This window comes from Cryptococcus neoformans (genome assembly GCF_000091045.1).
Source record: "Cryptococcus neoformans var. neoformans JEC21 chromosome 5 sequence".
NCBI classification, from domain to species: domain Eukaryota; kingdom Fungi; phylum Basidiomycota; class Tremellomycetes; order Tremellales; family Cryptococcaceae; genus Cryptococcus; species Cryptococcus deneoformans.
The window spans coordinates 880,001-902,500 of NC_006687.1; the positions used below are offsets into that span (position 1 = coordinate 880,001).

General features: G+C 46.7%; 11 protein-coding genes across 11 annotated transcripts in view; 5 read left to right on the forward strand and 6 right to left on the reverse strand.

Moving 5' to 3' along the window:
* Window positions 1–39, reverse strand: part of CNE03090 (NBP35, putative) — a 1,233-nt gene extending 1,194 nt beyond the window's left edge. Inside the window, exon 1 of the mRNA XM_570859.2 lies at window positions 1–39. This exon is cut by the window's left edge and continues 135 nt beyond it. The gene's annotated coding sequence lies outside the window, so the exon portion shown is untranslated.
* Window positions 40–1,348: 1,309 nt separating this feature from the next.
* Window positions 1,349–5,294, reverse strand: CNE03100 (phosphoketolase, putative). The gene is made up of 21 exons (XM_570860.2): window positions 4,990–5,294; window positions 4,827–4,917; window positions 4,664–4,765; window positions 4,551–4,609; window positions 4,409–4,505; window positions 4,292–4,353; window positions 4,137–4,230; window positions 4,033–4,092; window positions 3,928–3,969; window positions 3,601–3,892; window positions 3,343–3,554; window positions 3,204–3,292; window positions 3,019–3,154; window positions 2,860–2,972; window positions 2,781–2,811; window positions 2,617–2,722; window positions 2,423–2,554; window positions 2,327–2,385; window positions 1,941–2,282; window positions 1,846–1,877; window positions 1,349–1,777 (listed from the first exon to the last, which is right to left on the reverse strand). The coding sequence occupies exons 1-21, from the start codon at window positions 5,154–5,156 to the stop codon at window positions 1,540–1,542; spliced, it is 2,556 nt and encodes an 851-aa protein (XP_570860.1). The 5' UTR covers window positions 5,157–5,294; the 3' UTR covers window positions 1,349–1,539.
* A 320-nt stretch (window positions 5,295–5,614) lies between these two features.
* On the forward strand, window positions 5,615–7,199 carry CNE03110 (pheromone maturation-related protein, putative). Its single transcript, XM_570861.2, has 6 exons — window positions 5,615–5,849; window positions 5,924–6,035; window positions 6,094–6,208; window positions 6,260–6,364; window positions 6,426–6,734; window positions 6,782–7,199. Exons 1-6 carry the CDS (start codon window positions 5,847–5,849, stop codon window positions 7,146–7,148), a joined length of 1,011 nt encoding a protein of 336 aa, XP_570861.1. The 5' UTR covers window positions 5,615–5,846; the 3' UTR covers window positions 7,149–7,199.
* On the reverse strand, window positions 7,160–8,211 carry CNE03115 (hypothetical protein). Its single transcript, XM_024658534.1, has 5 exons — window positions 8,073–8,211; window positions 7,886–7,954; window positions 7,640–7,776; window positions 7,439–7,539; window positions 7,160–7,386 (listed from the first exon to the last, which is right to left on the reverse strand). Exons 1-5 carry the CDS (start codon window positions 8,128–8,130, stop codon window positions 7,365–7,367), a joined length of 387 nt encoding a protein of 128 aa, XP_024514382.1. The 5' UTR covers window positions 8,131–8,211; the 3' UTR covers window positions 7,160–7,364.
* Window positions 8,212–8,330: 119 nt separating this feature from the next.
* On the forward strand, window positions 8,331–9,810 carry CNE03120 (expressed protein). Its single transcript, XM_570863.2, has 3 exons — window positions 8,331–8,453; window positions 8,504–9,224; window positions 9,276–9,810. Exons 1-2 carry the CDS (start codon window positions 8,379–8,381, stop codon window positions 9,197–9,199), a joined length of 771 nt encoding a protein of 256 aa, XP_570863.2. The 5' UTR covers window positions 8,331–8,378; the 3' UTR covers window positions 9,200–9,224; window positions 9,276–9,810.
* Window positions 9,313–10,642, reverse strand: CNE03125 (hypothetical protein). The gene is made up of 6 exons (XM_024658535.1): window positions 10,519–10,642; window positions 10,344–10,460; window positions 10,116–10,268; window positions 9,904–10,053; window positions 9,819–9,848; window positions 9,313–9,767 (listed from the first exon to the last, which is right to left on the reverse strand). Exons 1-6 carry the CDS (start codon window positions 10,543–10,545, stop codon window positions 9,414–9,416), a joined length of 831 nt encoding a protein of 276 aa, XP_024514383.1. The 5' UTR covers window positions 10,546–10,642; the 3' UTR covers window positions 9,313–9,413.
* Window positions 10,643–10,706: 64 nt separating this feature from the next.
* Window positions 10,707–12,307, forward strand: CNE03130 (expressed protein). Its single transcript, XM_024657236.1, has 5 exons — window positions 10,707–10,908; window positions 10,969–11,026; window positions 11,076–11,158; window positions 11,223–11,360; window positions 11,458–12,307. Exons 1-4 carry the CDS (start codon window positions 10,885–10,887, stop codon window positions 11,346–11,348), a joined length of 291 nt encoding a protein of 96 aa, XP_024512870.1. The 5' UTR covers window positions 10,707–10,884; the 3' UTR covers window positions 11,349–11,360; window positions 11,458–12,307.
* Window positions 11,655–14,027, reverse strand: CNE03140 (conserved hypothetical protein). The gene is made up of 11 exons (XM_024657237.1): window positions 13,523–14,027; window positions 13,301–13,464; window positions 13,127–13,237; window positions 12,909–13,044; window positions 12,804–12,858; window positions 12,695–12,743; window positions 12,542–12,643; window positions 12,407–12,500; window positions 12,308–12,348; window positions 12,130–12,249; window positions 11,655–12,074 (listed from the first exon to the last, which is right to left on the reverse strand). Exons 1-11 carry the CDS (start codon window positions 13,735–13,737, stop codon window positions 11,812–11,814), a joined length of 1,350 nt encoding a protein of 449 aa, XP_024512871.1. The 5' UTR covers window positions 13,738–14,027; the 3' UTR covers window positions 11,655–11,811.
* A 483-nt stretch (window positions 14,028–14,510) lies between these two features.
* Window positions 14,511–16,668, forward strand: CNE03150 (cellulase, putative). Its single transcript, XM_570869.2, has 8 exons — window positions 14,511–14,968; window positions 15,028–15,199; window positions 15,250–15,411; window positions 15,463–15,511; window positions 15,570–15,682; window positions 15,726–15,985; window positions 16,039–16,235; window positions 16,314–16,668. The coding sequence occupies exons 1-8, from the start codon at window positions 14,822–14,824 to the stop codon at window positions 16,507–16,509; spliced, it is 1,296 nt and encodes a 431-aa protein (XP_570869.1). The 5' UTR covers window positions 14,511–14,821; the 3' UTR covers window positions 16,510–16,668.
* CNE03160 (expressed protein) lies at window positions 16,635–18,191 on the reverse strand. The gene is made up of 5 exons (XM_570871.2): window positions 17,512–18,191; window positions 17,293–17,465; window positions 17,106–17,244; window positions 16,949–17,047; window positions 16,635–16,909 (listed from the first exon to the last, which is right to left on the reverse strand). Exons 1-5 carry the CDS (start codon window positions 18,079–18,081, stop codon window positions 16,676–16,678), a joined length of 1,215 nt encoding a protein of 404 aa, XP_570871.1. The 5' UTR covers window positions 18,082–18,191; the 3' UTR covers window positions 16,635–16,675.
* Window positions 18,192–18,361: 170 nt separating this feature from the next.
* CNE03170 (signal sequence binding protein, putative) overlaps window positions 18,362–22,500 on the forward strand; it is a 5,614-nt gene continuing 1,475 nt past the window's right edge. The window contains exons 1-14 of the mRNA XM_024657238.1: window positions 18,362–18,707; window positions 18,762–19,456; window positions 19,509–19,589; window positions 19,644–19,827; window positions 19,892–20,062; window positions 20,121–20,244; window positions 20,293–20,458; window positions 20,513–21,728; window positions 21,775–21,873; window positions 21,931–21,938; window positions 21,993–22,076; window positions 22,123–22,204; window positions 22,262–22,300; window positions 22,351–22,488. Of these exons, the coding sequence (XP_024512873.1) occupies window positions 18,504–18,707; window positions 18,762–19,456; window positions 19,509–19,589; window positions 19,644–19,827; window positions 19,892–20,062; window positions 20,121–20,244; window positions 20,293–20,458; window positions 20,513–21,728; window positions 21,775–21,873; window positions 21,931–21,938; window positions 21,993–22,076; window positions 22,123–22,204; window positions 22,262–22,300; window positions 22,351–22,488 (3,291 nt within the window). The 5' untranslated portion in view covers window positions 18,362–18,503. The remainder of the gene's footprint in view (window positions 18,708–18,761; window positions 19,457–19,508; window positions 19,590–19,643; window positions 19,828–19,891; window positions 20,063–20,120; window positions 20,245–20,292; window positions 20,459–20,512; window positions 21,729–21,774; window positions 21,874–21,930; window positions 21,939–21,992; window positions 22,077–22,122; window positions 22,205–22,261; window positions 22,301–22,350; window positions 22,489–22,500) is intronic.

The following is a 22,500-nucleotide window of genomic DNA, read 5'->3' on the forward strand; positions in this document are numbered from 1 at the left end:
AGCGCAATGAGAAAGTAACTGGTAACAACGATAATACCCATGGATTGAAACGAGAAATACGCAGATGGGAGAACGCAGCAGGACGGCCGAATAGTGTTACTGAATACGTAAGCAACCTATCCCAATACGTAAGGTGCGGACGATGGCCGAAAGATGCAGCGTCACGGCCAGGAGAACGAATGAACCGGCAGGCGTATGACGGGCGTCCCCGCCGGCCAGCGCGGCAGCAGGCAGCCAGGCAGCAAACAGCAAAGCTGAATGAACATCTGAAGACATCATCATGCAAACAAATTCGAACATGGTAGGACAAAAGGGGGATGTAATAAGCATGTGACACCTTCATTAACTATGGTGGACAGAACACTTGTAATATCCTGGGAGCGACGGAGAATCGATGTTTTCTTCCTTTCCAACGACCATCCAGGTTTGCTTATTCGTTATTCGACCGGACAAATAATCTAACGTAAGCCTTCCTACTAGTAGTGTATATTTGTTGGTTAGCTGCAGTAGTTTGATCCATTCGAGGCCTATGTCCAAAAAGGTTGATCTCAACCTCGGACCCACTACTTGTTAAGTGCGCAATCGCGCATGCCCGCAGAGCAACCATCATCATGAAAAAAAATTGGAAGTAAATGTATCGACGACCAACAAACAAATCCGTTGATCATCTTGGCAATGTAAGGGCACTTCTTTTGTAGGGATTCGGGGGCTGAGACGACGAAGGCGGACTGAGCCCCCTGTACGTAGAGTATATTTAGGTAGATAGGTAACGTTCGTACGTAGGGCGAGTCTGATGGACGGACGGAAGGAAAAAGATATATAAGACCGGACGGGTAGATAGACTTTTTGTTTCCAGCATGCCATCTATTCTCTCTTAACTCTCAATTTCCTTCAACTTAAGACTCCAATTCTCCTCATACCACTATCTACCACTTCGAACCCCTTTATCCAGCTCCAGGGCAACTTAGCAGTAGAACAGGTAACGAACCGACGGCGGACAAACGAAGGTAAGGTTTGGTGACGATCCTACGGGTTGTGCTCCCCAATAAACCTTTATCCGTGCAAGTCATTCACCATCATCCCTTCCTGCTGGCTGCGCTGCGTTTTTCTCAGTTCATTCTTCCCCATCCTTACCATTATTGTTGCTGAATTCGCCGTTCCGGTGAAGTTGGTACTTAAAAAGCCAGGGCACCGAAACCCACATTCACGGTTCAAGGCCAAGAAGGGCAATGATGAACAATACTCACCCCAAAAAAAGGAATCCTGGTCTTTCACTTCGTCCTCAAATAAGTACTGTGCGATGGTTTGCTCTGCGAGGGGCCTCATCAGTAGAAGTACAATCTCCATAACCTGTACAATGATACATTCATTCTATCTTTTCATCTCTTCTTTCAGTGACTAAATTAACTACTTCTACTACAATCATAGCAGTAGCTTGCCATGTGCATTAAAAACAGTCTTCTTCCGTGTTATTGAGAAATATTTCTTTCTTGGCAATCGCCAGAGATCCTCCATTGATGTTACTCCAATGACTGGACTCTACGCAGCATTCTTTTCCAGTTCTGGAATCTCAGCACACCACTGCGGGTCCTTACCATATTCCTTGGTAAATTTGTCATGAAGTACAAGCTGGTGTCTCCAACAGCTGCTGAGCTCATGCGATCGAACATTGATAGGGTGATTGGGCTGGTTTCGCCCAACTCTCCGCACAGCGATATCGGCCAGCGAGTAACGAGATGTGTTGTTGAGCCGCAACATTGAGTATGCAGTTGTTGTACTAGGTGCAATGTCAGTCTGCGCGCTCGATGCTATCACATAAGCCGGCTCCATTTAGCCTATACTTACCTTCCTTCCTCGATGTAGCCTAAAATGTCGAACTACAAGAATTTGTGTAGTCAGAATGCAAAGTCTGTCATGAACAAGTTAATCGAAATACGTACCCTCGATCTCCCAACATGTGCACGCCTTGAGAACAACAATGCTTCGACATCCTTTGGGTACCCATGGAAATTGAAGACTACTGGTTTATCCACAGTAAACAGACTATCGAATGCGTCTTGATCTAACGCATGCGGGTGGACACCGTCTCTCCCAAGGATGAGGAGGTCGGTAACGTTGACTACACGGACCTTGACACCTTGGTTCCGCAGAATAGCAGCAGCAGCAATGACTTCGAAGGTGACTTCTACACCGCAACCCACAAGAACCACATCAGGGTCAATGCCTCTATTAGAAGAGAACTTTTCCCAAACTGAAGCACCAGCAATGCAGTGCCTCTCGGCCTATAAACTATCAGCCTTCAAACTAGAGCCATGAGATAATTTACCTCTTCAATAGTCAAGAAACCTTTTGTTGGGTTTTTTGATCCGATCACAAGATTGATATCTGAGATGTTAGTTTGTTCAAATGATATCAAACTTACTATTCTTTGACCGAAGGCAATGATCAATCGTGGCAATGCTCGAGTTGGCATCGGGAGGTAAATAAATTCGAGCGAGATGACGAGGAAGGGAAATGAAAGAACCAATCAGGCCCGGGTTTTGATGAGAATAACCTAATTGTTACGAGTCACAGGTCAGAAGTCTGCAATTGAAAACAGATAACCTGGTAACACACCATTGTGTTCTTGGCGCCATAAGGTGCTAGTTTCAATGTAAGTTAGGCCAGATACATCACTTCTCCATTTCGTCTCCAGAGCCATCTTCAAGAATTTGGCGTATTGCTGTTGGCCGTGATTTAGCGAACGCCACGGCTGAGTACATGACCAGCTTTCAACCCACCTCGATCATAGTCTGAACGATGCCAAGGAAGCTATATCAATGGTTAGCTCAGGTTTTACGGTAGTAAAAATATCTTCACCTCTCATATGAGGGGAAAAGAGCATGGCGTCCAGTGAGGGTATAACCTTGCATCCAACCCTGGAGGGTATGCTCCGACAGCATCTCAATGACTCTACCACCCTTATTGGCAGTCTTTCGTACAGCGAGTCAGCAAATGCGTATGGACATGATACCCTACCTCTGGGTCCCACTGGAAATTCCTTTGAGTAACATCAAGGACCGCATCAAGCTTGTTACTAGTGATTTCGTCTGGCGAAAAGATCCTGAAGGTGCTCGGGTTCATTTCGATTACCTTAGCCACGTAGTCGCCCACGCTACTTGTTTGTCAAAAGTCATACTCTTGCGAAGAAAGACGAAACTTACGCTTTCATATTTGAGACTTCTTCCTCCATATCATGACCGTACTCCTTCCATTCAGGAGTTTTGAGAGGTATGAACCCACGGTAGGTTGCCTACAACCATGTGTGAGGTAAGCCATCTTTTGGATGCTCAAAGCACTTACGTTGACCATTCCCATCCTCCTTTGTTGGTCTTTCGGAATAATGCGGAGAGCCCTGCTATCGATAATTCCCTTGGCCTTGTTGACAGCTTCATGGGCCTGGGAAGTGTTTGAATCCACTTCCACATGGAAAAGCTCTTCGGGCCCATACGAATGCAACCATTTCTTCAGAAGTTCAAACTCTTCCCCTTCATCGCCCGCTTTAGGAAGTGGAACTGGAAAAATATGAGCGTCATTTATGAAACCACATGAGTGTCTTACCTTGATGGGCTCTCCAGTTACCCTCTATTAGGTGGCCTTCCGCCTTCTTCGGTCCAGTCCACCCTTTGGGGGTTCTCATGATAATCATGGGCCACCTAGGTTTAGTAATAGGACGACCCGACCTTGCGCATTGTTGAATATTCTTAATCTCCTGGTACGCCCATTCTATAGCAGCTGCCATGTCATATTGGACAGCTATGTCATGCTCGTGATCAGATGCTTTTTCGGGCGACTTGCTTCCATATTCGACAATATGAACTTGATAGCCGTAGCCAGTGTACAAGCATGCAAGCTGTCTGTCAGTCCCATTTTGAATTGATAGCTTACCTCAAGATCGTCCATTGTTCCTGGAATAGTACGTTCCCCGATCTTCCAAAAAGAAAAGAAAAAATTAGTCTTCAAAACACATACTTGGGCAGATGTAACCCCTACCTTGTAACCGTTGACATGAAGGATCGGAATTACAGCCCCGCTTTCAGCTGGGTCGATGAACTAAATCGCTTTAGCCGATGAACTTGCTAAGTCCTTAACCTTACTTTATGTGCGTGCCATGCGGTGGCAGTGGGGCCAGTCTCGCTTTCACCATCACCAATAACAGCGACAGTGATATGGTTGGGCTTGTCCATGATACTGTTATTACTTCAATCAGCTTGATCTTCAACTTCACTGTATCCGAACACCGAACACTCACCTCCCATAAGCGACAGCCAAACAGTAACCTAGTTCTCCACCTTCATGAAGCGCACCGGGTGTCTAAGATAAGGAGACAGCATTAAATAATGAAGCTTATGGAAGCCTCAAAACTTACCTCTGCATTGACATGACTAGGAAATCCACCAGGGAGACTAAATGATCTAATGAAATGTTCAAGACCCTCTCGAGACATGGGATATTCGGGGTAAAATCTACAAGCCAAGCATTAATGGACGCCTGAGAATGGCCAGACCTACCTGGTGATTGAACCTTCCATGAATAAAGTGGAAAGCAAAGCTGGCGCACCATGGCCTGGCTAAATCATTTGTACCCAGTAAGCAGTCGCCAATGTGCCAAGGAATCAACTTACTCCAGTAAGAAACATAAACTCGGGAACGTCAGGATCAGTCTCATGGTTAGTGATCAGATTATTGGTGTGGGCGTAGACGAAATTGAGACCTGGACAGGTACCCTACACAACCGTAGTCGTTATAAGCCACTAAAAGCTACCTCTTGATGAAGGTTTTACGTACCCAATGACCCAAAAGGCGGCTTTTGATATGCTTTGTTTCAAGAGGCTGGGTGAGAAGCCCATTGTGCTGTAAGAATATCTGTGCCGCTGCACTACATTGATGTTAAACCACACCGTCTGAATAACTGGGGACATTACCCGTTTGATAATGCATGCACACTCACAGATAATTGGCTACCCTCTGGAAAGCAATGAGACCCTCTATATCAAGGCCTCCTTTAGACGACTTGAGCTGATCAACCTTGCCGTCGAGATTGATCAAGAGTTGTGTGACAATGTCAGGGGGTAAAGAAGAGGGTTTAGGAGGGGTGACGGCGTCCAAAGTTGGCATGTTTATGAGCGTTCTGCTGACTGAGTGAAAGATATGTGAGTTATTAAGAGAGAGATGCAGTAATGTGGAGATGAAAGAAACAGCTTTCGTGGCTGGTAATACTGCTACAATCAGTATTTTTATATTCTGGCTACTATTTGTGGAACTTTTATTTGAAACCACTTTCATCATCATCCTCATCGTCACAGATGGGGGGCAGGCTGCAGGCTCGAACCTCAGAACTTGGATGGAGTCAGTGGATGACTCGCACTACGTCACAGGTCTGCGTGGCCGCTCGCCGACGCGGCTCTTTTTTTGAATTATTTTGATTGTTCATAAAATAAATTATTACATAATAATTTTCGGATTCCTAAAAAAAAAAAATATACACATATCGAGTGATAAATAAAATAAATAAATAAATAAAACAGATACATAAATTATTTCTGATCCAGGGTCGATGTTCGCCGGCTACCTTATTGTTCTCTCGCTGCTGATCCCTCTGTTCGTTGGCAGCGTTGCTGATTGTTGATCGTCTATTATTTTCTTACGCATCTGTATCATTGGCATTACTTACGCCCTTGTTAACATTGTCGTTCGTCTGTTCTGATCCTCAATTATCCACTGCTCATTTTTTCTTAATTTCCCTCACCACGGCACCAGTTTGGTTCATTCACTGTCGACTGTAGCACCTGCAACGAAGTGAACGTTATGGTAAGCAAACTACATGCCGCTATGTAGATCCAATAAGAAACATTTCAAACTAACTCGATTTGGGTCACGTTTAGGTAACATCGACCTACATCCCTATGTCTCAGAGGCAGTCCTGGGCTGATATCAAGCCCATTATTCAAGATGATGGGCCTAATCCTGTTGTCCCCATCATGTATTCCGAAGAATGTAAGAGTTCTTGCTGGCCATTATTTTAGCAGTAGCAGACTGACACAATATCTTTTAGACAAAGATGCAATGGATTATTTCCGTGCTGTCGCCGCGAAGGAGGAAAAGTCTGAACGTGCTCTAGAACTGACAGAGGTCATTGTCAGAATGAATCCAGCACATTATACTGTTTGGTAATTGCCTGAGCACCGTTTTCCTAAATTGCACTGACATGGTATATGCAGGCAATACCGTTTCTCTTTGTTAACGTCACTGAACAAGTCTCTCGAGGACGAACTTCGACTCATGAACGAGTTCGCTGTCCAGAACCTTAAAAGCTATCAAGTCTGGTGGGTTGGCCGCGGACCAATGCTCTCGATGAAATTAAAACATTAACGTCGTTAATGATAGGCATCATCGTCTTCTCCTTTTAGATCGCATTTCCCCTCAAGATCCCGTCTCTGAGATTGAGTATATTCATGAGTCCCTTCTGCCTGATCCCAAAAATTACCACACCTGGGCATATCTCCATTGGCTATATTCTCATTTTTCGATCCTTGGTCGTATATCTGAAGCCCAGTGGGAATCTGAGCTTGATTGGTGTAACGAAATGTTAAGGGTTGATGGTAGGAACAACAGTGCTTGGGGATGGCGATGGTATCTAAGGGTGTCTAGACCTGGAGCTGAAACCTCCAGCCACAACCTACAGGACGAGCTTATGTGAGTCATTCATGTTAGCAGGTTCAAAGGTTGACATTGTGACGAAGTTATATCTTGAAGTCAATTCACTTCATTCCCCACAACGTATCTGCATGGAATTATCTCCGGGGTTTTCTCAAGCACTTCTCATTGCCACTTACGCCCATTCTTCCAGCTATTTTACCATACACCGCCTCCAAGCCGAACACCGATATGGAAACTGTCGGCACATTTCATTTTCCTGTGCCTTCGGATCCACTGCCCGAGGATACTCCGTTGCCTGTCCCTCTGGCTCTCGAATATCTCGCAGACTCTTTCATCGAACAAAATAGACTCGACGACGCTGCTGAAGTGTTTGAGAAGCTTAGCTCCAAGTATGACAAGATGAGGGCCGGATACTGGGAATTCAGACGAAGGGAATGTGTTGAAGAATAACAAGACTGAGTTATCCGTGTATTTGTGGTATGCATAACATGTTCAACTTGACTAGGTTCCAAATTGCGATATGTAAATCTGGTCCAATTTAACCTGATTTATGAAATAATACCAACAGGCCGTGGACGGGTCGTGGACAGTGTTTTATGAGCGCGCATGTTTTTACATATATTACAACATTTAATGGTCATCTATCTGAGTTTCCATGGCGAGCCTTTACCCCCAGGCTTGAGTATTACTGTCCTGGTTATCAGCACATTAAGATATGAGATGACTGGGTCCGTCCGCACCTGTAATTTACTATCAGATGCCCTTCTGTACCAAACGATTTATACAGGCTTCCAACAGTGTCATCGGGAGCTGGTGCAAAGGCAGCGTTGATATATGTAAACTGATGAACCCGTATAGTCAGCACAAGGTGTTCCGTGCCCCTCCCCACTTTAGTTTTCCTCTGAACTTAATGAAAAAGCATTAACTTAGGGCTGGCTTACCAAGGAATCTTCTTTCTTCATACCCAACTGTTGCCGCAGAAACATGATCACTGCTTGGAACTTATGCCCTGCGGTGGCCTTGAATACATTGTTCTTCATAATCGGCGCTGAACCAATCGATTTGAAGCGCACAACAACTATACAAACAGAGTCAGCGGTACGACCGATGGGGAAAATAACTCAGAAATCATTGATGAACCCCGGTCCATCCCTCGGCATCGGCTTGACCAGCGCAACACGACTTGCCTTTCGTAGGATCCTTCTTCTTGTATTCCTCCAAAGCCAACACTGTGGTTCGATCATACAAGATTTTTTCTATGGCTTCAATTCAGTATAGAGAACTACTTTGTGGGATGTTTGAAGAAGACGAGTTTGTTCGATGTTGAGATTCAGGTATGATGTTGACTAGGGGCTGGGACTTTCGGGTACGTACCTGCTGGCTGCGCCTGGGCAGGTGAAAGACGGTCTAAAGGGGGTGTTGTTGTGGCCATGCTGTTGGCTGCTCTTTGGTCTTCTAGATTGAGGGGCACATAGATGATATAAAGAAAGATGTAACAGATTGAGCGATCACCGGATGATGGCGGACAGGAACAGCGCCGTGGCCGACGGACCCGCCACAACCGCTGGAGGAGGCGTCGCGACGACGGCCCGGCTGCTTGAGATGCATGCTATCCGACGACCCACAAACTCCGTCACTGAAAATGTTGAGGATGCCATTCAGAACAATCAAGGATCCCACATGAAGGCCAACCGAAATTATCCGACTGTCCGCAATGTTCCACTTCCCTTTTATACATTAGCGGGATCGCCTTCAGTACGTGTGAAATTCATGGGCGGCGCTTGCTGTTACTGATGATCCCAAAGAAAATGCCCCATTCACGTACCCTCGTGCACTACTTTCGCCGTTTGATACAACTGCTATCAATTGTTGTGGGGACTTCTTCAGCTGTAGCTGCGCTGTGGTCGCTCCTTCTGCTCCCTTTGCTCCATGCGACATTCTCTGCTAGGAAATCACTCGTCGAAGGGCAAATGCAGCCCATGGTCACACTCTTGGAAAAAGTAATTGGTCTGCGAGCAAAGCTCTCTCACTTTTCCTCGCTACAATCGGATAAGGGTGTCGAGGGTGAATGTGTCGAAGCGGACTTGCCAACCGTTACACCTATCAGAGAGATCGAATCTTTCGCGGCCTCCACAGGCTCTAGAACAGACTCTGGCATGTCAACCGCAATATTCCCCTCTTTGGGCTTGCGGGCGCTTTCCCAATCCATTCACAACCTCACTGCTATGCTCGATGCGACATCAACCACTAGGATCTCCCTTATATCTACTCTCGAATCATACACATCACATGTCCATCGACAGCTGTTTTTGGCGAAACCTCCGGGGTATACGAATGATAGGTTCATGGTTGGACTAGGGACACTGAGCGAAAATCTGAAAAAGGAAGGCGAACATGAGAAAAAGGGTGAAGAGTGGGACGCTGTGAGAAAGGAAGTGAGAGCTGTCAAAGGGCAATTGCTGAATAGGAGAGCTTTCACTTCCAATTTTGGGAGCAAGTAGGCTGGAGAAGAGGAGTAACTTGGTTGTATGTACTCTTCTACTATGCAGGGCGCTTTCCCGCTAAGTATTGCTTCAGCGGACGTGATGAAACCTCTGCAACTCTGCATGTTTTGTGGATAAGATACATGGTTGCACAATACAACGACGAGTCATGTTACAACAAATCTCTGGACAGGAGAACATTATTGATACCTCCATGGTCTATCCGGAAACTTTACCTCTGTACATTGTATTTTATTTCAGTAGCCCCCGCACTCCTTCCAAAGGCTGCCCCCATAGCTCTCCCTCCCCAACCCACTCCCGCCCCAGCTTTGGCACCCACAGCTCTCAGTCCGTCTTTGGCCTGCTCGAAATACCCCAGAGTGGCGCTCGTGGGTGACGATGTTCTCCGTGCGCTATTACGATTCTCCAATGTTGGTCGGTGTGAGACGGCTAGATCGCGAGCTACGGCTGTGGCTGGTGTTGTAGAGGGTGCAGGTGCAGGTGGGGGAGAGGCCAGTCGTATAGGATGGCTTGGGGGGGAGGATGGCGCAAACAGATCGTTCGGTGCAGGAGGAGCTATCATAATCTAGAGAAGGATTCAGTGATGAACTCGTATCAAGGACATAATTAAAAATACCTGATATGAAACGTTGCTACTTTGTGATTCCTAGCGCGCAGGAGACCCGTCAGTTGCAGGACATTCCCATTGCACTTTTACTCACAGTCGTCCCCGTGAGGGGTGGTACCATCGCCTTTTGCTCCAGACAAAAGGTAGCTATTTGTAACAGAGCTCTAGGCAAAGGGTTCGAGGGAGTTTTAGAGGAGTGAGAAAAGCTCAAAGTGATAAGGTGCTCCTCCCAAGGAACAAGCTCCTACAAGAGATTTGTAAGTACGATTGGTTCTACTACATACATATGTTAAATGAATGGGTTACCTCAGTGACAGCAAACCAGCCTTTCTTAGACTTCTTCTGCAGGAAAACCACAGCTATTTCACCCCCGTCTTGATCACCTTCTAGGTACTGACGAGCGAATTCTTCGATCTTGTTACTGATTTCCCGCGAAATGATCGAATTTGGGACACAGGACTGACCATCAACGTAATGCATGAGCGACCAGTCAGTCATTCTCCAGTGTTAAGGTAAGTTCGTCGTATGGCTTACAATATGCGACTCCAGGAGCTCAAGGGTTTCAGGTTCCATGGCATCCAACGTCCTGTGAAAAAAAATGGCTAAGAGTAAAGCGCGAAGGATGGGCCGTACTCGAGAGGGATGAATTGTCTACAGATGGCCACAGCGATAGATGAGCGATAGCTCCCCGACTTCAGTATTCACTTGCCAGCTGTATATGATTGACCGATTCCATGTTTAACTTTTAATTGGTCTACAGACGAATGAGTAAGGGATATCTGGAAGCCAGCACTGTCGCGGGTAAGGAAGTGGATCGGAGCTTGGAGAATAAGGATTTGGCGAGTACAGAAATTGCATGCGGTTTGTTGTTGGCATAAATACCGACGGAGCGACCGACGGCGGCGGCCTTTCCAAGTGAAGTCCATAATAATAAAAGTCATCCTCTTCACTGCTCTTACGGCCTCTCTCTTCATCCCAATATATATCCTCCCAGTGCCGACCGCTCGAATTTCTTCTCATCGACCAGCTCTCACCATCCCTTAGCTAAAACTTTTGATTCACAAAGCAAGTTCATATGTCTTTCCCAACACTGAAACACGTCAGTCTCTTCGTGTTCCCACGATATCTGCTGCCGGTACTCATGCGAATCATCTTCCAGTTCATCGTTCAAGCCGAACTGCTACAAGCTTATCGCTCTGCAGTACGCGCTACCAAGCGTGTGTAGCTTCGCAGCATTGATCGCCCATAGCGCTAATCGAAACGCAGCCTTACCAGATCCGCAAACTCGAAGAGAGACCCTTGACTTCCTGCGCTCAGATTTAGAAAGGCTGCGACAGGAGCATGACCTGGTACGTTGGCCGCGTATCATTTGACTGGGTATAAAGACTGAATTTTTCCATCAATGATATCCAGGATACTCTGCAATCCCACCTATCGTCATTCAGGAAGCTCGTCAAACAAATGAGGCCAAGCTTTTCTTTTTCGGGGAATGAGTCCGGCTCAAGACTCATCGGTCAGCGACGACGAGCTCAGGGATGAATACTTGACAAGGTAGGATTGGCTCTTTATCCACCATTTACTACGAGACGTGAACCTCGATCTTTATCCCAGCCAATTTTTCCGAAGATGACCTCCTCCCCTCGATTAGATATTTAACAAGAGAGGCGACACTTGCATCAATCTTCGGAGAAAGTGAGATGAAGTGATACGACGCTATCATTTCAGCTTTTCAACTGTACTTCATGGGTGGACTGATTTATGTCAAGCTGTTCCAAAACGACCGTTTTGCCGTTTGTGTCCTGCTCTTGCACCTCCCTTTAAATCCTGTCACGAATTCAGATTTGACACTCCATGTCTGGCTTCGTGCTTCGTGGCCGACAGATACAAAGACTCTGCCTCACCCATTTCATACAAAGTTCAAGGGTTGCAATTCGACAGTTATTGTTCACAAAGGTTCAACTCGGGACGTCACTGTGTGTACGATAGCATAACAACCGTCTCGTTACTCGGTCTTGCTTTGGCCTCCACTGTTTCTTACCTCCTCTTGCAACTTCTCATAAGCCTCCCTAGTCTCCTTGGCGAAGTTATCATCGATCATAAATTTTGCACCAATGACGGCAAGGCCTTTTGCTACTTTCATGGCGCGACTGTGCGCTTCGGGTGTACGCGCAGCTTCAGCGAAACCAGGAGTGTGATTGCTCGAGCCTTCTTCCGAAGGTATGTCAAACATGGGGTGGAAACCTGGAAGCTTGTAACACACGTTACCTATTCACAGTATTATCAATGTACTGAGTGTGAATGTGATAAGTTGCGGACGTACCGAAATCAGTGCTGGCGGTAGTCACACCTTCAAGCTCGATTTTGTCACCAAAAGCCCTGTCCATGAATATCTGATAAGAGTGGGCCAGCTTCTCGTTGTTTCTGGTCTCTGCATAGACCGCTGTAGGGTAGTCCGTCAGCCAGTGATATAATTTACTACAAGATAACTTTGCACATACCATCATCAGGCGCCTTGATTTTACACGAGCATCCAGTTGATCTTCACCCATATCATCAGCTTAAACAACAAAGAAATATGACATGGAGATATCACTTACTCAGCTGCCGATTTAAAGCAGGCGATAACCTTTTCTCTCAGGTCAATACACAACTTAGTATCCAAAGCACGAGTACCAAATGACACTTTTGAATCTATGACTGGTTAGTTGCGGCCTCCGCCACCCACAACTCACAGCTTGGAATGATGTTCGTTACCCATTTCTCTGATCCAAGTATGATCCCGTGTACACGCATGGTGGGTTCGAGTTGCTGACGGAGCATTGACACTGCTGTGTCTAAGGATAACAGATAAGTACATATCGAGGATATCGGACGAGAAGACTCACAGCCTTGAACAGCGGCATCAAGGGCATTGATACCCATCCAAGGAGCTGACTATAGACAGGTTCCATCAGTGAAACAATAATGGGAACAGGAAGAAGAGAAAACTCCTACACCGGCATGAGCACCTCGGCCGTGGAACTCAATTTCAAGTCCTGACCGTGAAAGACTACGGTACAATTCAGATTTAACAGCAAATGAACTGAAACTTTCACCTACGTGGCAGGTCCTCCAATAGGGCACGAACCGGCGGCACCTCCCATACCACCAAAAGGATGTGCCATGCCACAGGCATCGAGATCGTCATAAATGCCCTGTTTGAGAAGAAGGATTTTGCCTCCGCCATCTTCTTCCGCTGAAACAAGAAGACCGGTTTATCAGGTTAGACGGGCCACTGACGATTACACACTTTCTTAGTCTGGGAGAGAAGTACGTACCAGGGCTACCAATGACTTTGACTGTTCCAGACATATCACTAGCTTCCATAGCAGCTTTCAGGGCAGCGGCGCCGACCACTGCAATTACGGCGATGAGATTGTGACCACATGCTTTCAGCGAGGGTGCATCAGCTTGTACTACACGGATGTACAGTTCGAACAAAGTGTACATACCATGCCCAATATCAGGGAGAGCATCGAACTCTGCGTTAAAGCCAAATGTTCGACCGCCGCTTCCTCTGGTATATGTTGCTACGAATGCCGTTTCCAAATCACTTGGATTACTGATGTCGAACCCTAATTTCTTCAGGGCGGTGACAAGGTTTTTCCGAGCTTCACTAAGAAGTTACTATCAGGATCGGAATTATAATCGAGGTCTCCGATTAATCCACTCACAACTCCTTAAAGCCAAGTTCTGGGTTATCATGGATCGCAAGACTTAGCTTCCTCATATCATCATTGAGCTCATCGACAGTTTTGAAGATGGTATCCTGGATGTCTTCTGAAACAAAAGAGGGGTCGGGTGGAACAAGGTCCCGGAGGGAATCGATTGCTTGGTTGACATGGGACTGGACATCGGTCGGAAGGGCAGCAAGAGATGACTTGGGCATGGCTATGTGTTGACGAGGTGTATGGATTTGGTCAAGTGGGTTAAAAATATTTCAGGATAATGTACTAGTTCTAAAGGTATGATACGCTATAGAGAATATGACGAAGATAATAAGGGTAAGTAAAGTCTGAAAGTATACGTACGTATTCGGTTTGTCGTCACCATCGTAATTTCTCGTCGTCGTCTGTCTGCCGTCTAGGGGGTCAGTGGGGTATTATATGATGTATGGATAGTAGTCTGAAATATACGTAATATTCGGTTTCTCATCACCATTGTTTATTGCCGGCGTCGTCTGCCTGCCGTTTTCTCACTCACAGCAGATGTACGATAAGAAGAGGTGGAGGGCATTTTTATCGTGTTTCGGACGTGGCCGACTGACGACCGCCAGCATCATTACATCATGCACAGTAGTACTTAATAAATAACGAATAAATAAATGGATAAACACATGTTTTTAACGTTATTAAAGGTCATCATCCTCGTGGCGGTTCTTGGCCGGCGGCATACTCTAATCCTGCCGAGTTTTCGTACCTGACGCTACTATCTTCACCGCACTTCGGGAACTAACCGGGAGCCTGCCAGTGGGAGCACGACTCTTGTCTGGCCCGATCATAGTTAGCTCAGCTACCTCCTGAAGCTATACACGTCTAGCATGCACATAGCGCAGACAACCTGCATGTCTTTCTTGTCTGTGGTACTTGCTCCCGCACACATGGTCAGCTACTTATGCACGGTACGCGACAGTCCCCTCCCCGATCCTCATCCCATTCCCCACTTGGTTCAAAGGAAGGAGTAACCGTCAAGACTGTTAACCTTAAGCTTTTGGATACGCGCGGCACGCAACTGCGGTCCTAGTCCATTAGACCCTCCTTTCTCGTGTAACCCCACTCACAGTGACGTTACCGGCCAAAGCTAATCAACCAACACTTTGTCGGCCCACTTCTTCAGTTCTTCCCATTCCTTCTTGCCACCGTTCACTTCTTTAACCTCATCGTTTCCTTCCCTTCACTTCTTCACTCATCCTCTCCCCTTCAAATCCTCTCAGCTGTCGAACCACGGCGCCACAACTACTCTCTAGGTGTTCAATGCGTTCGCTCATCCCATTTTTCATAGTGCCCTTGGCGGTCGCCACGGCCCTGCCTGCTTTCCAGACTGTGGACCTTGAAAAACGATCTGTTAATGTCGGTTGGCCTTATGGAAGCGACAAGATCAGGGGTGTGAACATTGGCGGAGTGAGACTTTCAACCTTTTCATTTCATGGAACAACTTTATTTACTGTCCCCATTTGCAGTGGCTCGTGACTGAACCTTTTATCACTCCCTCGCTGTTCGAAGCTACAGGAAACAACGACATCGTCGATGAATGGACTTTCTGTCAGTATCAGGACTATGATACTGCTCAAGCTGCCTTGAAAAATCATTGGGATACCTGGTTCACCGAGGATGATTTTGCCAAAATTTCTGGTAAATCGCTTTTATATGCAGTGGATCAAATATTAACTATTAATATTCAGAGGCCGGTCTGAACCACGTTCGCATTCCTATCGGATTTTGGGCATACGATGTGCAAGGCGGTGAGCCGTACATTCAAGGACAAGCCGAATATCTGGATAGAGCTATCGGTTGGGCCCGGAACCACAATCTCGCCGTCATCATAGATCTTCATGGTGCCCCTGGTAAGTTTATCCTTGGGATGCACACAGTTCATAGATGAATCAATCTCCAAGGGTCGCAAAATGGTTATGATAATTCTGGAAGGAGGGGTGCTGCTGACTGGTAAGTTTAGTAATCTGGCTTGAGAATGATACTGTAGCTGAAAGTGGATCTCTTCAAGGGCCACCGATGAGGCCAATGTGGAGAGAACGAAGAATGTGATCGCTTTGCTCAGCACGAAATACTCTGATCCCCAGTACTATGGAGTCGTTACCGCCCTCGCACTGTTGAACGGTAAATGAACATAATGTTTGTACAATGCTGATCAAGTTCGTAGAACCAGCCACTTATCTCAATAACCAGCTTCTCCAGACTGCTCGTCAGTATTGGTACGACGCCTATGGTGCTGCCAGGTATCCATTTGGCAATAGCGACAAATCCGGCCTAGCTCTTGTCCTGCACGATGGCTTCCAACCTCTCAGCACCTTTGAAAACTATATGACAGAACCCGAATATGAAGATGTCCTGCTCGATACTCACAATTATCAGGTCTTTAACGATGAGTATGTCGCTTGGAACTGGGATGAGCATATCTCAGTAAGTTGTATCCTGCGGTTAATGAACTCGGCCCTCGGCTCACACCACGCCAGAACATCTGTAATAAGGCTAGCACTTACAGCGGCTCTCCTTTATGGCTTGTTGTGGGCGAGTGGACTTTAGCCACGACTGATTGCGCTAAATATCTAAATGGCCGAGGTATCGGTTCGCGTTATGACGGTTCTTACCAAGGTTCATCGTATGTTGGATCTTGTGATGACAAGTCAAATGATGTCAGCAGATTTTCCGAGTGAGTGTTTCGTAGTCAATACCTTTTTTTCCAAGGTGTATACCGGTGCACATACAAGTTACTGATTCAACCGTCCAGAGAGTACAAAGCCTTCATGCACAGGTTTTGGGAGGTCCAAACGCAAGTGTACGAGCAAAATGGTCAGGGTTGGATCCATTGGACCTGGAAGACAGAGAGTGCGGCAGACTGGTCTTACGAAGCCGGGCTTGATGGCGGATGGATCCCCTGGAACGCAGGCTCTCATGATATTTCCCTTTCTTCGTTATGTGGCTAGATTGCTAGACACCATTAGGATTCTTTTCTACCATATTGAAGCCACTCGCGCCTCGCTCGAGGATATTCAGGACTTTTTCTCTGTTTTAGTCAAGCCATAGCGCAATGAACGAATTTGATAAGTTGAATAAAACATGTCTTCTATCGATGCATTATGATAATAACTCTTAAATGACAGCAGGTACCCAAGAAATTGTAGTCGTCGCATCGGGTGCTGTACAAATTGATGAAAGTGGGTTAGAATAAACAAAGCCATCTTCACTTGACGCTATAAAGCCATCCATGACCCGAGGTACTCCCATCGAATGATTGTCCATTTGTTCAGACCGAGACAGAGAGGTAAAAATTATAGAATCAACAAGGGGAAGGTTATTCCGGGGAGTAGCCGCCCGGTGCATGAACTATACATGAGCTCATGTTACATGATTTTTCTTGCTTACCTGGACCACTTGGCCAGTTATGATGGAGTCTTCCATATCGAGAGACATTGCGCCACGGCTCGGATCGCCACTAAGGATTCTAATGACCCTTTTTACATCCTGCAGATAATAAGCAAACGCACTTGCAATTTTTTTTCCCATTTTGTGGGAATCTTACGCCATTATCCAGAAATCCTAAATAGAATTCCTCCTCCTTTGTGAGACCGGTGCCGCCTCTTTGCTGGATAGCATTGATCAAGACTTGAGTAGGATTTGAATTGGCCCCGTCGATTTCCAGCAGCATGTTTCCCTTTGCTCTTGAAAAACAGTCAATCCCTGCAATAAATGAGAATTATTGTACCCACGAAGTAATTGTAACGGGCTCCAACATCGGTTCAAGCCCAAAATCCGTTTTATAGACGGACGGAAGCCCTTTGATAGCAATACCTATGGTTCCGGATTGTATTACAGTACCATTAAGAAGCAAAGTGTTGGGTCGATTCGTAATGAACGGAGTCGGGGCAGTCAAGATGCCAGTCTTGAGGAAATCATGAGCTGAGATCCACGAGGGATTATGAACCTACCTTGATGGCCTTTGGAAACATGCTGTCCAAAGCTTTCAAAACCGGTGCTGGTCTGGAATCACTCAAAAGTAGGAAAGTATCCGCTTGCACACCTTCGAGCTCTGCAATCCTTTTATTTTCCACTTCCCCATTCCATAGGTTCTCCCAGCCTTGTCCAAACGCAGCTTCGACATCTCTTGAGGTACTTCCTCTGCGATCTTCCGGCGGGACATTTCTTTGCCTTTCCGGTCTTTGGAAACGTCCAACTTCAGCAGGGGCTCTACCAGTTTGATCACTTTTGAAAACTTTGATGTCGGTGCCCCAAAAGGTTGCGAGGGAAACTGTCGGCTCTGATCCGGGAGAAGAAACAGAAAAAGACCCGATCGAGGTAGGAAAAGCAGCCTGCAAGACAGATAGATGGCCAGGCAAGTTGGGCAGCGAGGTTGAAAGCATGAATACAGACACTGATCCGCCGGGTAATGAATCTTGGGACAGATATTCGTGAAGGAAATCAGGTGTGGGCGAGTAGAATGTCCTAGTTTTCGAATGCAGGCCTCGACGAGTGAGAGAGAAAAGATTTTTAGGTAGCATTTCGGATGACACGGAAAAATGAAGATGTCGCGGGCTAGTCGATGAGAGTGAAAATGTGTCTATGACGGCGTTGAATAGCGGGTGCGTGAGAGGTTTGGACCGAAGAGAAGGGTTAAAGAGAGAAGTGCTGCTGCTGGAGCAGCGTTACGTACAAAGATGGGAGCTGTGGTTTGGTGGAGGTGGAGGCGCCGATCACGTGATGAACACAAGCAAGCGCAGCGGCGACGTGGGAGGACGAGCGAGAAGTGCGTAGTGTCGCTACGCACAGCTGGAGGTGTTGCCCAAATCCTCGTCACCATACTCAACAGCCATTACAGCGCGAAAAAGAAGAAGGAATAACTACGGAAGACATAGAAACATCAGGAGTGGCAAACAGCAACAATTAGCTTCGCCCACGCGGCCCCTCGCCCACTCCTTACACCATGTCCATCAGCCCAAGGCAGTACGCATCACTATCTCTTCTCCATCCGCCTTCGCCCAAAACAACCTGGACTATGCTGCTACTGTTTATCATAGCTTCCATATTATCTGTGGCGCCCCTTTCGGTCCTTGCGGGTGATCCCGAAGTCACCGTTTCTCGCATAGATAACCTTCCCAATCGGTTGTTCTACTTTGATGATACCCCGGTGAGCCGCATCATAATCCGACATTTCGAATTGGCTAATTGTTTTGAGGTTTAGGTCGTGATGTATCACGATCCCGTTAAATTGACTGTACATCGTTCAGCGGATGAGGGCAAGACTTGGGAACAAGTCTCAGGTCCACAAGAAGGGGACGCCGCTCGTCTGATCGAGCACCCCCATAACAATGAAATGGCTTTCATCATCGGTAGATACTCCGTGCACTGGGTGACATACAACCGAGGAGCTTCTTGGCAGTCATTTGAAACTCCTCGAGACGCGAGCTTGACTGGCAAGACTCTCAGTTTTCATGCGGAGAAGGACGAGTGGATCTTGTTCCAAGGAGTTGCCTGTGAAAACACAGGCTCTGGCAAATGGGGAGAGGGAAAGACATGTTGGGATGAGACCTACTATACTACGGATGCTTTCCGGAGCGAACCTCAACTCCTCCTCAGTCAGACATCACAGTGTCTTTTTGCTCGCTCCTCCGAGAGTTTTAAGTCAGCTCCGGAGTCCCTCATCTTCTGTGTGGCATTTGATCAAAGCCAGAAACCTGGAAGTGGGGGCATGCACAGCTATAAAGAAAGCAGGCTCTTTTCCTCCGAGGACTGGTTCGCCACAAAGAAATTTGTCGACTTAGGAATTGGTAAGAGGGCCAGAGGAGTTGTTGGCCTTGGTGTTGTATCCAAGTTCATGGTGGTTGCCTTGAGAGCAGAGGGAACCGCTACAAAAAGAGCTTCAGGAGGCGATCCTATGTGAGTTTTATTAAAAAAACTATCATGCTCCGCTAATTGATTTTTTTTTCAGGTCTTTATATGTCACCACAGATGGGCTGGAGTGGCGCCAGACCCAATTCCCCCATTCAGCATTACCGGATCTTAAAGAGAAGTGCGTATGACTGAAATATGCTCTGCTGGTAATTTTCTATTGATGCCCTTGTAGTGCTTACACCGTTGTCGAATCTACCACGCATTCTATTGCAGTCGATATTCTCACCTCCCCCTCGGCCAATATTGGGACCCTTTTTGTCTCCTCCAGTGAAGGAACATACTTTGTAGAAGCCTTGGCTGATACAAATAGAAATGAGTATGGTATCGTGGACTTTGAACAGCTTGTTGGGCTTGAGGTAAGCCACTCATTATGCTATCCAACGACTTAATGTTTTGTCGCAGATCTGACTGAAAGTACAGGGAATCGGAATTGCCAACGTCGTTTCCAACAGAGAGCAGGTTGTTGGTTGGGGTGAAGCGAAGAAAATCAAGAGCAAAATCACGTACGATGATGGATCAAGTTGGAGACCTTTGAAGGCTCCAGCTAAGATGATGAATGGGGATGACTGGGCGTGTGACACTTCGGATCTGGTAAAGCATTTCATCCTTCGATATGTACTGTATGATGAAGAAAGCTGACCGGTCGTAGGAATCATGCTCCCTTCATGTGCATTCAGTTACTGTTCCTCATAACATCGGTCGCGTATTCTCGTCGACTGCACCCGGCTACGTCATGGCTGTTGGTTCGGTTGGTAACAGCTTGCTGCCATATGGTACGTTCGTTATTTATCAGTGATGCTTTTGCTGAAGTCGACATTTAGAGGACTGTGACACTTTTCTGTCTACTGATGCGGGCTTGACATGGCGCATGGTTCGAGAGGGTGCTCACAAGTATGAGTTTGGGGATCAAGGGAGCATTCTCGTCACTGTCGATGACGAACAGGCCACGGATCATGTTCATTATTCCTATGACGGAGGGAATTCTTGGTGAGTCACTAGCGTCATCTGATTGCCATTGAGATCTCACTCGCGCCAAATTAGGATACCACTGGATCTTGGAATCACCATCCGCGGCATCGTGCTCACTACAATCCCCGACTCAACTTCTCAGAAATTTCTGCTTCTCGGTACGCTGCCTCGCAAAGATTCCAATGGGGGCCGTCACGCCATGGTTTTTCTCGATTTTGCCCCGCTCCAGACTCGGCAATGTACGGATTCGGACTTTGAACGCTGGTATGCTCGAAGCGCCGACGGCAAAGAGTGTCTTATGGGCCATCGCCAGTGGTATCAACGACGGAAACTAGACGCACAATGTTATGTTGGGCACAAATTCGAAGATCCTGTCGGACATGAAGAAAATTGCGCCTGTACAGATGACGATTACGAGTGTGACTACAATTTTGTGAAACAAGATGGTGAATGTGTAGCTGTTGGACCGGAGACGGTACCTGCTGGGACTTGTCACAAGGAAGGAGACAAATATCTGGGCTCGCCAGGCTATCGCAAAATCCCCGGTAACACGTGCGAAGTCCGGTCAGGGCAGGCGAAGGACAGCCCTATTATGAAGGATTGTTCATCTGCAAGACCAGAAAGTGGCAAGCCGTCGCATGTTGTTCATGAGTTCACCTCCGACATCGCTTCACATTCATATTTCCCACTTTCACAAACCATCCTCCTTCAGCTTGCCGATTCGACGGTATGGCAGTCGAGTAATGAAGGATTTTCGTGGAAGCAGTTGTACCCGGATGAGACCTTCCTCGGGGTCGTGATTCACGAACACAGTCCTGAACGAGCTTATCTCCTTACCCCCACTCGCAAGATCTACTACACCACTGACACCGGACGCTCCTGGAATACCATCGACGCACCCGCCGATCCCAACAATCTTGGCATTGCAATCCTCGATTTCCACCCGACAAAAGCTGACTGGCTTATCTTTGTTGGGGCCATTGACTGCAAGGATCCTCTCTCTTCTTCCTGTCGCGCTGTGGCGTATTATTCAACCAACCATGGCAGGGGATGGAACAAGATAGATGAGTATGTGAGGACCTGTGCGTGGGCACGGGATAAGAGATTAAAAATCGACGAGCGAGAAATTATATGTGAAAGCTATAAAAACAAAAAGGGCTCTCAAGTTTCCGGAGAGTATAATCCTATGGAACTGATTGCTGGAGCCAGTTATTACTCGAAGAAAATCAAGTTGTTCGATGCTGTTGTAGGGTTTGCGACCTTTTCAGAGTACCTCCTGGTGGCGCAGGTAGGTTAAACGATATTAAAAGTTTCATGCTGACCTCCTATTGTAGCTGCATGAGGCGCAAGGCACGCTATCACTGCAGGTATCTTTGGATGGCTATAACTTTGCCGAAGGACAATTCCCTCCTAACATGAAGATAGACAACCACGTACGTCTCTTTGTGATCCGGACAATAATGAATCATGGCTAATTTGACGTATTTCAGGCGTATACGTGAGCCTGACATTCCCAGCCTATCCATCTCATGAGCTAATTATCTTTTGGCAGAATCCTGGAAAGTAGCACTGGTTCCGTCTTCTTGCATATGACCATGAATTCTGCAGTCAACAATGAGTGGGGAAGCATATTCAAGTATGTCATTTTATTGCATCAGGGACACTGCTAATGCCTGCATCAGGTCCAACTCCAATGGTACTTATTATGGACTGTCTGTGGAGTATGTCAACAGAAATTCTGCCGGTTATGTTGATTTTGAAAAGGTCAGTGAATTTGTCCTAATCCCACTGTCAGCTACTGATTTTTTTTTTGAAACATAGATGCTTGGCCTCGATGGCATTGCAGTCATAAACATTGTCGCAAGTATTTCTCACGCTTGATCCTCGCAGAGTTCTTACATCTCAAGTAGGCCAACCCTTCTGAAGCGGATATTTCTAGGCGAAAAAAATTGCAAACTAGGATAACTCACAATGATGGGGGTTCCTGGAAACCTCTTAACCCTCCAGCTAAGGATTCTCTTGGCCAAGAATACGATTGCCAATGGACTGTCAGTATTTAT

What these genes read in the sequence shown, in the direction of transcription:
- CNE03100 (XM_570860.2), bottom strand. Translation starts at nt 5,156, where the DNA reads ATGCCAACTTTGGACGCCGTCACCCCTCCTAAACCCTCTTCTTTACCC. An exon ending in AGTTTATGTTTCTTACTGGA is followed by an intron (nt 4,610 to 4,663) that starts GTAAGTTGATTC and finishes CAAATGATTTAG; the next exon opens with CCAGGCCATGGTGCGCCAGC. An exon ending in ATTTCCAGTGGGACCCAGAG is followed by an intron (nt 2,973 to 3,018) that starts GTAGGGTATCAT and finishes GCTGTACGAAAG; the next exon opens with ACTGCCAATAAGGGTGGTAG.
- CNE03110 (XM_570861.2), top strand. An exon ending in CTTAAAAGCTATCAAGTCTG is followed by an intron (nt 6,365 to 6,425) that starts GTGGGTTGGCCG and finishes CGTTAATGATAG; the next exon opens with GCATCATCGTCTTCTCCTTT. An exon ending in AACCTACAGGACGAGCTTAT is followed by an intron (nt 6,735 to 6,781) that starts GTGAGTCATTCA and finishes ATTGTGACGAAG; the next exon opens with TTATATCTTGAAGTCAATTC.
- CNE03115 (XM_024658534.1), bottom strand. Translation starts at nt 8,130, where the DNA reads ATGGCCACAACAACACCCCCTTTAGACCGTCTTTCACCTGCCCAGGCG. An exon ending in GAAGAAGGATCCTACGAAAG is followed by an intron (nt 7,777 to 7,885) that starts GCAAGTCGTGTT and finishes CTGTTTGTATAG; the next exon opens with TTGTTGTGCGCTTCAAATCG. An exon ending in TGAAGAAAGAAGATTCCTTG is followed by an intron (nt 7,540 to 7,639) that starts GTAAGCCAGCCC and finishes CGGGTTCATCAG; the next exon opens with TTTACATATATCAACGCTGC.
- CNE03120 (XM_570863.2), top strand. Translation starts at nt 8,379, where the DNA reads ATGAAGGCCAACCGAAATTATCCGACTGTCCGCAATGTTCCACTTCCC. An exon ending in CATTAGCGGGATCGCCTTCA is followed by an intron (nt 8,454 to 8,503) that starts GTACGTGTGAAA and finishes ATGATCCCAAAG; the next exon opens with AAAATGCCCCATTCACGTAC.
- CNE03125 (XM_024658535.1), bottom strand. Translation starts at nt 10,545, where the DNA reads ATGGAATCGGTCAATCATATACAGCTG. An exon ending in GCTGGTTTGCTGTCACTGAG is followed by an intron (nt 10,054 to 10,115) that starts GTAACCCATTCA and finishes AATCTCTTGTAG; the next exon opens with GAGCTTGTTCCTTGGGAGGA. An exon ending in GTAGCAACGTTTCATATCAG is followed by an intron (nt 9,768 to 9,818) that starts GTATTTTTAATT and finishes ATCCTTCTCTAG; the next exon opens with ATTATGATAGCTCCTCCTGC.
- CNE03130 (XM_024657236.1), top strand. Translation starts at nt 10,885, where the DNA reads ATGTCTTTCCCAACACTGAAACAC. An exon ending in CTTTCCCAACACTGAAACAC is followed by an intron (nt 10,909 to 10,968) that starts GTCAGTCTCTTC and finishes ATCATCTTCCAG; the next exon opens with TTCATCGTTCAAGCCGAACT. An exon ending in TGCGACAGGAGCATGACCTG is followed by an intron (nt 11,159 to 11,222) that starts GTACGTTGGCCG and finishes AATGATATCCAG; the next exon opens with GATACTCTGCAATCCCACCT.
- CNE03140 (XM_024657237.1), bottom strand. Translation starts at nt 13,737, where the DNA reads ATGCCCAAGTCATCTCTTGCTGCCCTTCCGACCGATGTCCAGTCCCAT. An exon ending in TCTCCCTGATATTGGGCATG is followed by an intron (nt 13,238 to 13,300) that starts GTATGTACACTT and finishes CCTCGCTGAAAG; the next exon opens with CATGTGGTCACAATCTCATC. An exon ending in AATCAAGGCGCCTGATGATG is followed by an intron (nt 12,250 to 12,307) that starts GTATGTGCAAAG and finishes ACTACCCTACAG; the next exon opens with CGGTCTATGCAGAGACCAGA.
- CNE03150 (XM_570869.2), top strand. Translation starts at nt 14,822, where the DNA reads ATGCGTTCGCTCATCCCATTTTTCATAGTGCCCTTGGCGGTCGCCACG. An exon ending in GGGGTGTGAACATTGGCGGA is followed by an intron (nt 14,969 to 15,027) that starts GTGAGACTTTCA and finishes CCCCATTTGCAG; the next exon opens with TGGCTCGTGACTGAACCTTT. An exon ending in TGATTTTGCCAAAATTTCTG is followed by an intron (nt 15,200 to 15,249) that starts GTAAATCGCTTT and finishes ATTAATATTCAG; the next exon opens with AGGCCGGTCTGAACCACGTT.
- CNE03160 (XM_570871.2), bottom strand. Translation starts at nt 18,081, where the DNA reads ATGCTACCTAAAAATCTTTTCTCTCTCACTCGTCGAGGCCTGCATTCG. An exon ending in TGTTTCCAAAGGCCATCAAG is followed by an intron (nt 17,466 to 17,511) that starts GTAGGTTCATAA and finishes GATTTCCTCAAG; the next exon opens with ACTGGCATCTTGACTGCCCC. An exon ending in GAGCCCGTTACAATTACTTC is followed by an intron (nt 17,245 to 17,292) that starts GTGGGTACAATA and finishes CTGTTTTTCAAG; the next exon opens with AGCAAAGGGAAACATGCTGC.